This window comes from Falco biarmicus, chromosome 6, assembly GCF_023638135.1.
Source record: "Falco biarmicus isolate bFalBia1 chromosome 6, bFalBia1.pri, whole genome shotgun sequence".
NCBI lineage: Eukaryota > Metazoa > Chordata > Aves > Falconiformes > Falconidae > Falco > Falco biarmicus.
The window spans coordinates 89,372,644-89,388,071 of NC_079293.1; the positions used below are offsets into that span (position 1 = coordinate 89,372,644).

Genomic DNA, 15,428 nt, shown 5'->3' on the forward strand with positions numbered 1-15,428 from the left:
GCCTTAGTGCAAACAAGATCTGAAGACTTTCTGCAGAAGCCACCAAAGGCTAGTTGTGTAGAAGTCTCATGACCAGAAAGGGCAGCTGAATGATTGAGACTGGCTGGTAAGCTGGAGCTGATAGTTCAAAACCAACCAAAATTGGTTATATCTCTGCCCCCCCCCCCACCCCGAAAATGGCATGTTCAGTGAAAATGGGCAGGCTCTTAAACTCTTTAACTACTCTGAAGCATGGGTTGTGAGGCGGTCTTCCCAGAAAAGTCTGCCTCTAGATTCAGACTGGTGTGTGAATGTGACAGGAGAGACTACGATGATACAGCTTTTCCTTCTGCTTGAACATAATCAGAAATCTGTGTCTTGCTTTCTGCCATAGCAATCCTTGCCCTCTGTGACTCAAATACTGAAGAGCAAGAAGGCTTGTAAGAAACTGGATTTCCATTCCTAAAACAAACTTTAAATACTTTTTTCAGTTTAGATGTCATCTCTTTCCTGTCCCTCAAAACAGTTGCACATGACAGTATTGCACAACTTACCTTCATTGAGCTTTCCCCTGCCTCTAGAGGAACCAGTGTTAAGAATAAAAAGGTAATACCTGTTCAGGGGTAGTTCCTGTCCTAGTTTCCTATTTTTGTGACTGAAAGATGCTAACTGGTACCCGTTGTGGTTTTGTGCTAACTGTAAATGGTCGTACTCACCTCTTGCCCAACCAAGTAATGCCTTTCTAAAGCAAGTTTTTTCTGTGTGCAAGTGGCTTTACTCACAAAATCTTTTTAAATTTTATAAAACAGGACTGTGTACAGTTAGAGTTTTTCAGGGTTTGGTCTCTTCTCTGTAGCAGAAGCAGAGATCTCAATGTGAAAATGTGTTGCTGCCAGTTCTATGATTTTTGGAAAAATGTTCATAGAATCACAGAGTAGTTTGGGTTGGAGGGGACCTTAAAGATCATCTAGTTCCACCACCCCCAGTCCATAGGCTGGGACACCTTCCACAAGACCGCCAGGTTGCTCAGAGCCCTGTCCAGCCTGGCCCTGAACACTTCAAGGAATGGGGGTGTCCACAGCTTCTCTGGGCAGCCTGTTCCAGTGCCTCACCACCCTCACATATAAATCTATCCTCTTTTAGCTTAAAGCCATTCCCCCTCATCCTATCATGATGTGCCCTTCTAAAAAAATCTCTCTCCAGCTTTCTTGTCAGCCCCTTTAGGCACCCCCAGAGCCTCCTCTTCTCCAGGCTGAACCAACCCAACTCTCTCAGCCTGCACAGGAGAGGTGCTTCATTGATCAATCTTCATGGCCCTCCTCAGCTTGCTGCAACAGGTCCGTGTCCTTCTTACGCTGGGGACCCCAGAGCTGGATGTTGGATGGGGTGGAATCTTGTAATTGACACCTTGTTCCTCATCAATGCTGAAAGTTCTTGGAGGAGTTTAGAAAAGTCTGTTGCTCAGAGCCTATTCCGATGAAGCCTGTTCCACCAGTGTATGGAGATGCTGCTGCAAAAACCAGTAAAAACCTAATCTGTGCATATTTTGGTCAGTCAAGTCACTTCCCTAGTGGTATATGGCACCTCAGGGCCAAGTTGTCTTTAATGTATTTAATTAGCCTTTCCTAACGCTTCCAAGAAGTGTCCTGTGTAGGAATAAAAACTGGTCAGGTTGTACTACAAGAGAAGGCTTGTTCTGTAAGTTAGTGGATCCTTCCTCTCAACTCAGGAGCACTCCCTCCCATAAGTTCAAAATGCTTTATCCAGCTTTAAATGGTCTGTAAGCCTGCTCTGCTTCTGGGGTGGAGATGTTATCCCATGGCCTATTAGACTCATCTCCAGTGTAGCAACACTGGAGTTTTATTTGCAGATGTCAGATTTCACTTGGACTAGTCTTCAGGACTTCACTGGAAGAATATAATTAATCTTTCTTATTTCTGGGGAAATAAGTAAAGTCTTCTTTTTGGGTACAGTGCATCAGGCAGATCATACCGGGTGAGAAGTAGTGTCCATGTTGCACTGATTATTTTTTTTAGGGGTGTTGAATTTTGTATGTGCTTGAGTTGAAATTAACTAGGTGTTAGTAGTTGTGAAAGTGGTGTGTGCTGCTCATAAAGGTTCCAAGATGTATTTTAAAAAAAGATCAAGTTCAAACATTCAAGCCATGCTTTGGAAAATGTACAAGCAAGCCGTTCTATGAACGATAGCTCTAGTTTTCTAACTCGTAAGCCTTCCTTAAGTCAAAGAAGTGGGTTTCCATCATATGTGCTGGTCCCAAAATAAACTTCGCTGGATTTCTTTAAATGTGAGACAAAAAAGGTATTAAGGGGGAGCTGAGTGTTAGATGTTGGACACTTTTATACAAAGATTTTCTGGTTAACTTCTTGCATTGCTGAAGTCTGTCACTTGGAACTGCCGTCCCCTTTTATGGTTTCTGCTCAGTTGTCTCTTAAGAGGAGGTTACTGGCCACCTGTTCAGGTTACTTTTTAAAGTCAAGTCTCCTTTAACTGTAATTACTTTTAATGAGGCTCAGAAGCTGACTTTGTGGCTGGAGATGTATTTGGTAGCTTTCCATGAAATTGTTCATATGGGCAAACGGAAGAGAAGTTAGACCAAACCTTTTCTTGTACTAATGGGGAAAGTTAAAGTTATTTCTAGCACTTGCCTTCCCACCTTCTCTAAGTGAATGGAGTAGCGCTGTAGCAACCACCGTAGAGTTGGGTGGATACTATTAAAATCTTCTTTTACCTTGTCATGGTATTTACTAGTCCTGTGCTATTTCCCAACGGGCGGTGCTGTAGATTTCACAGTGGTATTTTTTCCGCGTTGTTAAATGTCAGTCCAAAGGACAACCATTATGTATTCTAGCAAAGAAATGTGAAGCCTTGCATGCAAAATGCAACGGCAGAGATAAGAGTTGAATGTGGAGAAGACTGAATTGCAGAGGAGAGGCTCCTGGGGCGATCAGTATTCAAGCATAAAATAGGTTAATCATTTGGGGAGGCGATTAAAACCCGAGGAGCTGTTTTGAGAAGACAATATATAAATAACTACAATGCTAGATTATAAAGCAAAACAAGAAATTATGACCTTGATAGTAAAGATACTTTATAGAAAATATTTTTATATCTTTATTTTTATATACAGATAAGTACTTCAGATTTATACTCAGTTCTTAAGTAGAAGGACTTCAGAAAGGTGATGTGGCTGGAGAACCAAGCACTATTAAACTCCTAAGAGCTATATAGTTGTCCTGGTTCGGGTGGGATAGAGTTAATTTTCTTCCTAGTAGTTGCTTCCTAGGAGTGCTGTGTTTTTTGATTTGGTATGAGAATAATGTCGATAACACACTGATGTTTTAGTTGTTGCTAAGTATTGTGTACAGCGAATGAAGGACTTTCCAGGTTCCCATGCTCTGCCAACAAGGAGGTGCACCAGAAGCTGGTAGGGAGCAGAGCCAGGATAGCTAACCCGAGCTAGCCAAAGGGCTACTCCATACCACGGAGCATCATGCTCGGTGTATGAACTGGGGGGAGCTGGCTGGGAGGCATGGGTTGCTGCTTGGGGGCGGGCTGGGCATCCAGCCTGTGGGTACTGAGCAATTGTATTGTGCATCACTTGTCTGTACTAGGTTTTATTTCTCTCTCTTTTTGTCGTCTCCCTTTTCATTATTATTACTACTAGTATTTTAATACTTTAATTCAGTTATTAAACTGGTCTTGTCTCAACCCACGGGTTTTACCTTGTTTTCCTGATGCTCCTCCCCATCCTGCTGGGGCTGGGGGGAGCAGTGAGTGAGTGGCTGCATGGTACTTACTTGCTGGCTGGGGTTAACCCATGACGACAGCTCAGTATCAATGTCAGTAAACCACCCCTGCAGTCTTTTCAAAGGCATGTGGTTTGAGAGAATTGCTGGTGTGGTGCTCCAAGGCATAGGGTTGTAATCCCAGGAGGCAAGGAAGACCCCAGGTGGCTACAGCAAATGTGAAAATTGTGAACACAGTTAATGTTGTTGTTAACCTTGTTATTAACTGTCTATCAAATGGGACAATCTCCACTTTGATGTGTGATGATAGGAGTTCAAGGTCAGATTTGCATATAAGTTGGCTTTAAATTCTTCATTTTAGAATTCTAGAGGCAAAATCTTGAGCCCCACCTATAACACTAAGTACCTTCACAATCCCAGTGAAGTTACTGCTACATGTGGGTCAGCAAACTAGAAATGCTTCAGAGCAACCCACACTGCTTTGCTCTCTTCTGTGCCGCTGTTGCTGTTCCTGTGTGACAGATGGGGACTGCTGCATCAGTAAAAGGCACTTTCTGCACCAGCTAAATGATGGATATCCTAAGGCGTGAAGCAGGGTAGCTGGGCTGCCTGGTGAAAACGTGCAGTGCCTCCTATGCAACAAAAACATGTTGGTGTAACTGTCATGTAGACAGGACAGACACTTCAAGGTAAATGTTGCGCAGATCAGGTTTGCTACAATGCGCTCACACATCTAGCGGTGGAGTCAGGATACTGTTGTGATAATGCTACATGTGTGCTAACCACAGTCTTCAGTTAACTTCTTTCAAGCATTATGAAATCCACAGTACCCAGACGTGAGAGTAAAAGAGAAGAGATTTGGAAAATAATGAGAAATGAAAGGAAACAGTAAGGTTTTGCTTTAGCCTCCTGATTGTGTTCATAAGGCATCACAGAAAAAGTTTGTAGGACAGCAAGATGTCCTTGCACATATCTGGGAGGGTCTCACACAGATATGTGGGGTAGCATGTAAGAAAGCGTGAAGGAGCACACAGAGTTTTCAGAGAGCACTGTGAGCTGATTGCAGGTGCGGATGAACACATTTATGCTGAGTAAGAAATAGGTATATTGAGAAGAGACCGTGAAGCTAAGCTTCTCTGTGAAGAAGCAGAGAGGACTGGGAGAGGGTAGCCCTCAGGCTGGTAAAGGGATCTTTGCATCAGCTTCTGAACGAATGTGAGCAGGGCATCAAGCCCTGCCACATCCTTTTCTCTGTTGTTAGGACGTAAGATGGGGGTGTATCACATCTGCACGGTGATGTCTCTTCTGCTAATATCTACGGTCTGGTTGAGGCAGAAGAAAATGGGGATAGAGCATTGTAGTTGTGATCAGTTGATGACAGGATTGAAGAAGTACATGAGCCAATACATGTATTTGCACAGAAGGCAGCATGTTAACCACCAGTACTAAAACAGCTTAATAGCCTTTTGAGTTGATATGAAAACTTCCCTGGAAGGACCAAGGGAATGTTCTTATTTCTGTTAAAGAAAGCCTCCAACAAGCTACCATCAGCTTTATTCTTTATCGAGCATGTGCTCTGCTGGGTAGGCTTTCTCTGCAGGATGGTCAGAGGTGGGTTGGATAGGTCAGAGGTGTCTGGAAATGTTACTAATGAGAAGCTGTAAAAAACATCAGTGTGAACTGTTCCTCAAAGCAGAAGTATGAAAAATTGCACTTCAAGAGATGGTTCTCATTAACAGTTATGTGGGAAGCCCTTGGGAAATGTTCGGACAGCTGTTTGTGTCATTTGTGTCTGGTTAAACATGAGAGATGACAATGCACACCCCAAACTTGTAGGGTAGACTCAACATCAAATTGTCATACAACTTCTATCTGCAAATCCAGATATTTCTTGGAAAGCTGAGCTAGATGCTTTCCAAGAAAACTTACTTCGAGCTGATGAACTGCTCTTGCTTTGGGTTTTGTTTTTTTTTTTTGAAATTTAATCCCTATCAGGCTCTACTTGATAGTTGAACCGAACATACTAAATGAAGCTATATACCATTTATCCTAAAAACTAGCATGAAGGAAAACAACTGTAGCTGTTTTATCAAGGCCATACTGGAATTTGCTAAATGCACTTGTGGTTTTCTTGTAATCTGGTAGTTCTTCCAGGCAATTCAACCATAATTGATGTGGTTTTATATGTATGTTCTTAAAATTATTTCAGGCAAGACCAAAATACGGAACACAAAATATTGTACTGATCATATCAGATGTGCAGGTTTGTGTAATTGTTGGATTTGAGTCTTTTTTTCTTACACTTAATTTTATCTTTGTTTTTACAGGAAATAATGAAAAAAGTGTGCCACAACTCTTGATCAGAGACCTGAAGTTTGAGAAGAAGTCATTAGCTAAGCTCATGTTTTCTCCTGATCAAGAAAATCATCCATCAAAAGCACCAGTGAAATATGGTGAATTGATTGTATTAGGGTAAGTGCTTGTGTCTTGGTTGGAAGGGAGAATGAAGGTGGAACTTCAGGGTGCACTTAAAGCAGACAGAATGCAAGTTGCTGTGAGATGGTCCCACAACCTACCGCTTGAACTTCCTCTTTTGCATTCTGTCTGGGGAGTGTGCAGCTGAACAGTGAGCTGACCTCATGTAAAGGGGGTGTGGAGGGCAGGCTGCCGTTTTCTGTGGCAGCCAGGCGTTACACATAATGTGATAGATTGCACACTGCGGCACAGCTTTCCATACTTTTTTGTGATGGCATGAGCATGGAGGTAGGGCTCTAAACACTTGAGTAGATGCAAGGTGATTTTCAGCTCTTGCGTTCTTCCCAGGTAAGCGTTTTGTGACACAGGCAGCCAGTTTTGAAGGTTTCCCAGTTGGTTCCAGATTGGGCCCCAAGACATGTGACTAACATGATAATGCGGAAGAGTTCCCTAGGACTTTTAAGTAAAATAAAGAGTTCTGTAAGAACGTGGTAGCTGACTATAATATCCAAGTGCAAATGGAAGATTTTAATAAAGCAGGTTTGCCGCCTGGCCTGTTTATGTTGATGTGTTCAAAGTGAGAGTCTGAGGGTTTTCCAGCTGATTAAATTGGAGTCTTGGAGGAGCTGTTTCTTACGGGTTTTATTTCAGTCCAAGTTCTCTAAAATACAAGCTCTCCACCAGGGCTGATGAGTTTTTAGTCTTTCATTTCCAGTATGAACACATCATTTAGAGATAAAGCTACAGATATGATCTTACTTGATTTCATGTTTGGGACCTGGGTCTTTTTTGATTGTCAATAGTAGCTTTGAGATTAATCTGGGTAGCATTCCTTGTCCTACAAGCTTTGTCTGTATTTGCTGTGGTTCTGTGGGCATGTTTCAATATTGTGTTTATAAATTCTTGGATTTAAATGTTATTAATTGGAAATCTGTAACTATTAATACCATACAAGAAGATTTTTTTGCTTAGAATGAAAGTTCTTGTGGGTCTGTATCTCACCAGAAGCTAAGTCATACGGGAAGATGGACATTGTTCTTTTTCTGTGCTTTTTGATAGGTACAATGGGTCTCTCCCAAATGGAGATAGAGGAAGAAGAAAAAGTAGGTTTGCTTTATTTAAAAGGCCGAAGGCAAATGGGGTGAAACCTAGCACTGTGCATATTGCCTGTACCCCTCAAGCAGCAAAGGTAAGCTTGACTTGTCTGGTTAAGTCTTATTTCGCCTGGTGCAGAAATGTTCAGTGAAGTCAGTGCTGTTATGCTGAGATGAAATGATGTAAAAAGCATGAGGTTCTGGCAGCAAAAAGAATGGTTCATGTTTATCCAAGGTTTTTTGGTACGTGTCAGGGTTAGCAAGCAGCCGTTCAGCAAAATAAATCTGGTGCCCAGTCCTTGCCGTGTCCAGAAAGAAATATGTTTATTTTTGAAACATGAATGTTCAAGGCACAGGCTAGTCATGTAAAACACTTCTTATTTTGTTTTGCTTCCAAACTCACTAGACATCTGTTCTAGACTTCCTGTTTTCGCACTCACTCATGCTTTAGGGCTAACTTTGCTTCACGTGAAGCTGACTCTTAAATGATCCTTTGGCAAAGCTCGGCATGCACTTGCTGCTCCGTCCAATGGGTAGGAGTTCCCCAGGGGTGAGGACAGGTGGTTTTTGCAGGGCATGTTTTACAGAGCCTGTAATCAGTTTCAGAGTTCCCATTAAGAAGCAGTAAAGGCAGGGCTTAGGTCCTGAAGCGAATTGTGTTTCGTGTCGAAACTAACATAGCTAAGGCATTACCCTGAAATACTTCTGTGTTGTTGTTCAGGTGTATCTGCAGTTATGTTCAATAATACGGAGCATTTCCACTAAAACTAACGGAAATTGAGAATGCTCAGTGGTGGTTTAGAGATTGCCAGTGTCAAGATCAGGCCCTTAAACAAATACAGTAGTGTCAAGTGTCTCACCCCTGAATAATTACGAATATTAATTTACACTTAAGAATATTAATTCCCAAATTCTGGGAATGACATCACGTATTCTGAAATCAAAAGCATTTTCCTGACCAAAGTTCTTGTAATAGGATTACATCTATAGGGTATCTGTGAAAAGAACGTTTATTTTTACCAATTCTTTATGGTCTTCAAGTGCTATTTAGAAGCACTTCTAGAAGAATGTTTGTTCAGTTCCTAGCAGGTAGTTGCAGAATGAAGATCTAGACTAACCAACTGAAACCTAGATTACTTTGCTACAGCTTCTGCAACCTGCGCTGAGTTTCTCCATTTTGCCATTTACCAGCACTACTTCTTATGGTTTTTGTCTATGTAATTTATTAATCATCACTGAATTTAGTAGGAGCTCAGATCCTTGTCACTTTGCTGTTGGAGAAGTTCAGGCAGAGAAGGCCATGAAGGTGTTACGTTCAGTTTTAGCCTTTCTGCTCGGTTGTTCTGTTCTTTTGTGTTAAGGCCGTTGTTGCTTTAACATGAAGCTTGACTAATAATAGGTCTCGGTTACACGTATTTTGTTGCAGCATGCGGTGAAGAGACCAGTTTGGTCTGTTGCTGAATCAATCCTGCAGTTTCTTTTAATGGCCAGGACTGGTTTTTGTGAAGTTTAACTACAGGTGTGTCACTAATAACCATCTGCCTTAATGCATTAATTGAGCAGAACAAGAGCCTGGTTATATATGTTGTCTCCTTTTGCTGCTGTATTCATGAGAGTTACTGTTTACTGGTTCAATAATACTTGGCATTCTTTTCCATAGGCAATAAGTAACAAGGACCAACACAGCATATCTTACACTTTGTCTCGGGCCCAGACAGTAGTAGTTGAATATACGCATGACAGCAACACAGATATGTTCCAGGTATGTGAAACAAATGTGATGTATACATGTATTCTCGCTTTTTGGGTAGTTTCTAACAAGATACTTTCTCACGCTTTTTCCCTCAGAGCCAAAAGTTGCCCTGCGACACTTTCTGCACTTTACTATATTCACAGACGTTTTAATTCTGTTCGTTCCCCAGGCCATCACATGAACAAAGCTGTATATCTGTGCATCTGTTAGGCTTGGGCAGAGGTGAAAGTTGGGTTTTTTGTGACTAACACACAAGATTATGGTTTTGACTTTGATTGCTGGTCTGCAACTCACATAACCTGTCTCCTAGTCAGTCCTTGCAAAATGAAGAATAAAGTGCACAGTTCTCCTTTTGCACTTGGAACTTTGCTTCTAGCATTTATGAAGGGATTTGGGATCAGCTAGGTGGAGGCAGGGTAGAAAAAATACATGAAAATACAGGAAAGCTTTTGACGCAACCAATACAAAAAATACCCCTAACATCTTTAAGCAAACCCAGAAATTTCAAGCACTGGGAAATGTGGAGAGAGGAGGCCCAGTTCTGACGTGCTGGCAGTTCAGAGCTACTTTGCTGCGGTTCCTGTATGTATGAGAACGAACCACAAACACATTTGCAGCTGTGGTGTGCGCTTAAATCTTATAATTGTTTCCTGTTTTTCTCAGAAGGAAGGGGTTTGTTTTGGGGTTTTTTGGTGTGCTTTGTTCCTTCTGGTTCCCGGACTGATCTCGCGTTGAATTATTTTTTTGTTGTTGTTGATGTCGTCACTAATTGATGGCAAGGAGTTTTGCTGTCACAGCATTTAGCTGTGATGCCACTGCAGGATCTAAGGAGGTGGGAGGTGTGGGTAAGTGGTGGAGGAAGCTGCTGTGCAACTGCAGATACCTGCAACACGGGGCAAAAGGGCTGTGACGAACTAACTGCAGCATAAGCTATTGTTTGTGTAAGTGTTCTCTCTTCAGGCGTGCTGTGGCGTGTTTGCTGCTCTAAGATCGCCAGTGGCAATCCCTGTGTACTGATGGGTTATCCTGCCTAAGCAGCAGTAGAAAAATACACTCTGACAAAGCAGTTTCAGTCTCATGAAAGCTCTCCAGCCTTCACCAAAAAGCACCTCAGGCTTTTAGGTCTCTTGCCCAGCAGTTGATCAGTCTTAATATAACCAACTATTTTATAAGCTGAGAGCTCTGGAAGTGAGTGAAAAGTAGTAGTGTGTAAGTGGGCCTTAAACCTGGCTATGTGGATGTTTGGGAGAGGGATATAATTTCTCATCATACTTCATAAGGAAAAGGACAAGATGAGTGGACTGGAGGAGCCCTGAAACCCATGTGGTTCTATCAAACCCAGTACACTTGTGTGGGACTGCAAAACTCATTCTTCCACGCAGTCAGAAAAGAAGGCACAGCTACAAGAAAAATGTGATTGTAGTCAGATGTTGTGTTCTGTGCATGTTAATGTAACCCCTCCCCACCACAAATACTTCGTACCTGGTCTTTCCTGACAGATTTGCTATTCCTCAGTGCCCCACTAGAGCAGGAGAGTCAGCTCACATAACCAAATTTTCCTATATCTACACCTCTACCTAGTCTGGCATCGTTCAGAATATTCTGGGCATGCAAAGTGGCTGAATGTCACACTCCTGCCTAACTGCTGTGTGCTGGCTGTGCTGGTGCTGCTGCAGCTGCTCTGGCTGACCTGAACGTAACCTTTCTGATGAGGCGGCCTTCAATGGGAAATTGTCTGGGAATTGACTTAATTATATCACTTTATTTCCCCTTCCTTCAGTAGGCTGTAGTCAGCCTTCAGAATAACTTCGGTCACATGGAGGTGGAATAACTCATCAGTTCAGATTAGGCTTTAGAAACCTAAATTGAGGTTGGTGCAAAAAGGAATGCTTCAAACTGGAATGTCATGGTTTTTTTCTTGATTGCTTTTAAATGTTTTGAGTTTGGATGTTCCTAGACCCAAGTGCAAACTTCTAAACAGTTGTGTGTTTTGTTTTGTTTTTTTAATCCCTTTCCAGATTGGTCGGTCAACGGAGAGTCCTATAGACTTCGTAGTGACAGATACAGTGCCTGGGAGCCAGAGTAATTCGGATACACAGTCTGTGCAGAGCACTATATCAAGGTTTGCCTGCCGGATCATATGTGAACGTAACCCTCCTTTTACAGCAAGAATATATGCTGCAGGATTTGACTCCTCAAAAAACATCTTTCTTGGGGTAAGGGAACTCTTTTCTTTTTCCCCCCAGAGTTCAGTGCCGGCTTATTTTTAAACTGACTCACAGCTCTGCTTCAACCAAATTGGAAGCTTTCATTGATGTAATTTCTCTTAGGAGAAAGCTGCAAAGTGGAAGACGTCAGATGGCCAAATGGATGGACTAACCACCAATGGGGTTCTTGTTATGCATCCTCGAAATGGATTTACAGAGGACTCCAAGCCAGGGGTGTGGAGAGAGATATCCGTGTGCGGGAATGTGTTCAGCCTCCGTGAGACCAGATCAGCTCAGCAGAGGGGGAAAATGGTAAGAGTAGTGCCCGACGTTTTATGCGACCTGTTAAAATGGGTACGGCTGTAGGTGGTCAAGCTTGGGTATAAACAGGGGCTGGGATCGGCCTCATCCAGTGTAGATGTTGCCTCTGTAATTAGTTACACCGATGACTTATATGTCTGTCTTCATACGTGAAGGTGTCTTGCTCAACCTGAATAACTGACAGTTTATCTGCAAACTAGTACTTAATTGCAGATCTAGACTGTTCTCCTGGCTTGAGTTGCCAGTCGACTGTGCTCTTCTGCAAACTGTCAGTCGTGCACATTTTAAACAGTATTTTCTGATTCTCCCTCTTGATTTCATGCTTGTAAGATTTTTTTCCCCAGTTTTTTTAATGGAATAATAAAGAGGAATTACAGTTTTATTGACACATGACTTTATACCTGGATATCCTTTGCTACCTTGGTATTCTGAGTTTTCCTCTTCCTCTCGATGCCAAAGCATTGGCAACATTTCCAGGGGATAATTGTTTTTGATATGACTTGGGATCTCTTAGCAAAAAGAGATTCAACATGAACACTTCAGTAAGTGACACGTTTAGCTGGGAATGCCAACAGCTGACTTTGTTGAGGAGAGGAGAGCCATGTGTAAAGGTGTCTTTGAAGAAAACAGTCTAAAAATGTGATGGAGGACTAAAACAAGACTTGTGACATTGGGAGTGCGATAGGGATGGAGTTGAGAGAAGTTGTTAAGGTCAGAGAGGAGCTTTTTGTGCTTTTTTTTTTTAATGGACACAATCTTTTTTTAAAAAAAAAGGGGGGGGGGGGGAAGGGAGGAGTTGATCCTGGGCTCTCCATGGATATCTTGTATGGAACGGTCAGGAGCTGCTTGGAACTTCTTGGCTGTACGTTTGAGGCAGATTAGTGTTATGAAAGTGCATTACGTTACTCTTCAGGTAACCATAGGTGACACCTCTCCTTCCCTTTGTCTGTCCCAAGGTTGAGAACGAAACAAACCAGCTCCAGGATGGCTCTCTGATCGACCTGTGCGGAGCAACGCTGCTGTGGCGCACTGCGGAGGGGCTCTCCCGCACTCCTACTGTCAAGCACCTGGAGGCGCTGAGACAGGAAATAAATGCAGCAAGGCCCCAGTGTCCCGTGGGGTTTAACACCTTGGCATTCCCCAGCATGAAGAGAAAAGATGTTGTAGACGAAAAGCAGCCATGGGTGTATCTGAACTGTGGCCACGTCCACGGCTATCACAACTGGGGAAACAAAGAGGAGAGAGACGGCAAGGATCGCGAGTGTCCCATGTGCCGCTCCGTTGGCCCCTACGTGCCTCTGTGGCTTGGATGTGAAGCGGGATTTTATGTGGATGCAGGACCTCCAACTCACGCGTTCAGCCCGTGTGGACACGTGTGCTCAGAAAAGACAACTGCATATTGGTCCCAAATCCCTCTTCCTCATGGTACTCACACTTTTCACGCAGCCTGTCCGTTCTGTGCGCATCAGCTGGCTGGTGAGCAGGGTTACATCAGACTCATTTTCCAAGGACCTCTCGACTAACACATGTGTTACCAAGGACTGCAGTAAACCGATAAGCTAAGCGATTCTGATTTTTAAACCAACTGTTTTTCGTATTCTCTGGGCTTTGCTGGTTTGCATTAAGATGAAGAATTTTGGGGTTTTTGTTACAACAGCTATATTGCTCTCTATTGAGAAAAGTCTGGAAATGGAAGAAATGGGGGGAGGGGGAAGGGGAAACTGCTTTTTTTTTTTTAGTTAATTACTTCTGAAGAGGTGAAGGAAGTGTTGTAGAGTGAACTTCGATGCCTTCCGTTTAATGCTTTCGAATCACATGCCCACAGTGTTTTGAAAGTTGTTTCATTCTTTTTGTACATGGAGGGTAAATAGTTCAAAGAACATTAGTTTACAGCTTGGATGCAAACATTGTAAAATATAACATGTATATTAACTCTTTTCTATTTATCTTTATTATTGAAAATACATAGAATGTTTAGTGAGTAGCATGGTCATAGCGTGTTACATCCAGCAATCGGATGTGTACAGTAGTTCTGGATGGAGAAGGACGTGAGATGGAAATGGTAGAAAAATCTTTTAATCTAAAATACTGAGTTCTTAGAATAGTTAAAATGCTTTTGAACAGAGCTAATGCAGATTACAGTGGCCTAACGGTGTGCTTTTAACCGTGTTGAAAGGTAGCTGAGGAGGACTTCTTAAAATGTCTTCTTGGTAGGACTGTACTTAAGATCTGGTTATGAGGAGAATATTTACCAGACTCTTCGAATATGCAACTTAGTCTAGATTAAGGATTTTTTTCTCCCTTTATGCTAACACATCTCTTTATTTAGCATTAGTGGCATTTGTGAGGGTTTTTCCAATGTTAAACATTAACGAACCTGAAAGAGGAGGCTCGGTTTGTTCCTTGCTGTTTGGGGGTGGGGGGACACAGGTGGGGAGGGGAGAGGTGGGGGCACCCGTGCCCCCCACATGTGGGGAGTGGGGAGCAATCTGCGTGTGACAGGCTTGTCGGTGGGACGTGCTGCCTGGCGCCTGGGGGCCACGGGCTCCGTGCTCGCCTTCACCTCGGCCAGGCCGCGCGGAGCAGAGCTGGAGCCTGTACCCCAGGGTGCACGCCCGCGCCCTGGCCGCCTGGTGCAGCCTGATGGCAGTCGGCTGGGGGGAGCCCGAGGTGGGTGCGGGCTGCGTGTGTGACACCTGCTCCCTGCTCGTGCTGCCCTGGGCTCCCAGTAACGTCCTCTCTGCTCTCCCCTCTCCACCCTCCTTCTCCCTCTGTATCCACCAGAAAAGGCCAGTGCACTACATCCAGCTTTGCTGCTAACCCACTGTGCTTCATTGCAAATACACAACCGGACCTTTTTAGGATTGAGTTGAGCTTTTTTTTTGGCCAGCTTCATACTTTTTTTGTTTTCCAAAATACGTACTGTATAATTGACAATAGCAAATTTCTGTACTTTATAGCATAGCTTTAATTTTTTCTTGTCAAAGCTGTTCTAAAATTTTCTTGTTTGAGAGACCTATGTTGCTTAGATGTCATGAATTGCGTCAATTGTTTCTCCATTTAAAAAAAAATATATATATTGTTTGGTTCACTCAGGAAATGCATGTGTCAGGAAACCTGTATTATAAGTTCAGTTAGCTGTCATGTACAAGTAACTGCTGTTACTCCCTTTCCATAGAAATATAACTGATTTATACATTTTCCAGATTATATGCATTAAGTAACAAAAGTTATGCAGCAAGAAATCCCTGTATTGTAGTTGTTCTAATCATCTTATTCAAACTATAGTATACTGTAGTTTAATTTTTATTTGCAAATTAATTTATTCAAACTATGTGAGTAAACACTTTTCAAAAATAGAAGTTCTGGGATTGTCTGTTGCTTTGCTTCCAAGAGATGGGACAAGAGGCTGGAGATGGCCCTTCACCATCAGGTGAGGTGTCTGCTCTGCACATGTGGCTTAAGAGCACAAAAAGAAAAGCAACCGTAAAGTTTGTGTTATCCTGGTCCTGGATTGGAATGGTTCCTTTCAGGTGTCGCCTCTCAGTGTGTTCTGTATTTAACTCCACATTCACAAAGGCAAGATTGTTGTTCAAAAGAAGCAGTTAAATGATTTCTTCCCTGAGAAAGTTACAAATAATGGGATGTAAGCAAAAACTCTTGAGTAAATGGCTGGACTATTTGCAAATGTTGAGAGCTCTTGATTCCTTCTTCCACAAAATCAGATTGGTGCTGCTTCTCTGATTGTGATCTCGCTGGCTACGAGGATATGAAATATCAGAAAAGGACACGGTGAAAGCTACAAAGCGGTGTGAGTAACACAAACAGTGAA

General features: G+C 42.7%; 1 protein-coding gene across 9 annotated transcripts in view; it reads left to right on the plus strand.

Annotated features, from left to right (window-relative positions):
- PELI1 (pellino E3 ubiquitin protein ligase 1) overlaps nt 1–15,284 on the plus strand; it is a 47,071-nt gene extending 31,787 nt beyond the window's left edge. For all 9 annotated transcript variants that reach the window (XM_056343310.1, XM_056343308.1, XM_056343306.1 and 6 more), the window contains 6 exons: nt 6,074–6,218; nt 7,281–7,410; nt 8,976–9,077; nt 11,087–11,284; nt 11,399–11,587; nt 12,553–15,284. In XM_056343310.1, coding sequence (XP_056199285.1) covers nt 6,148–6,218; nt 7,281–7,410; nt 8,976–9,077; nt 11,087–11,284; nt 11,399–11,587; nt 12,553–13,119 — 1,257 coding nt within the window. In that variant the 5' untranslated portion in view covers nt 6,074–6,147 and the 3' untranslated portion in view covers nt 13,120–15,284. The remainder of the gene's footprint in view (nt 1–6,073; nt 6,219–7,280; nt 7,411–8,975; nt 9,078–11,086; nt 11,285–11,398; nt 11,588–12,552) is intronic.
- The last annotated feature ends 144 nt before the right edge of the window (nt 15,285–15,428 follow it).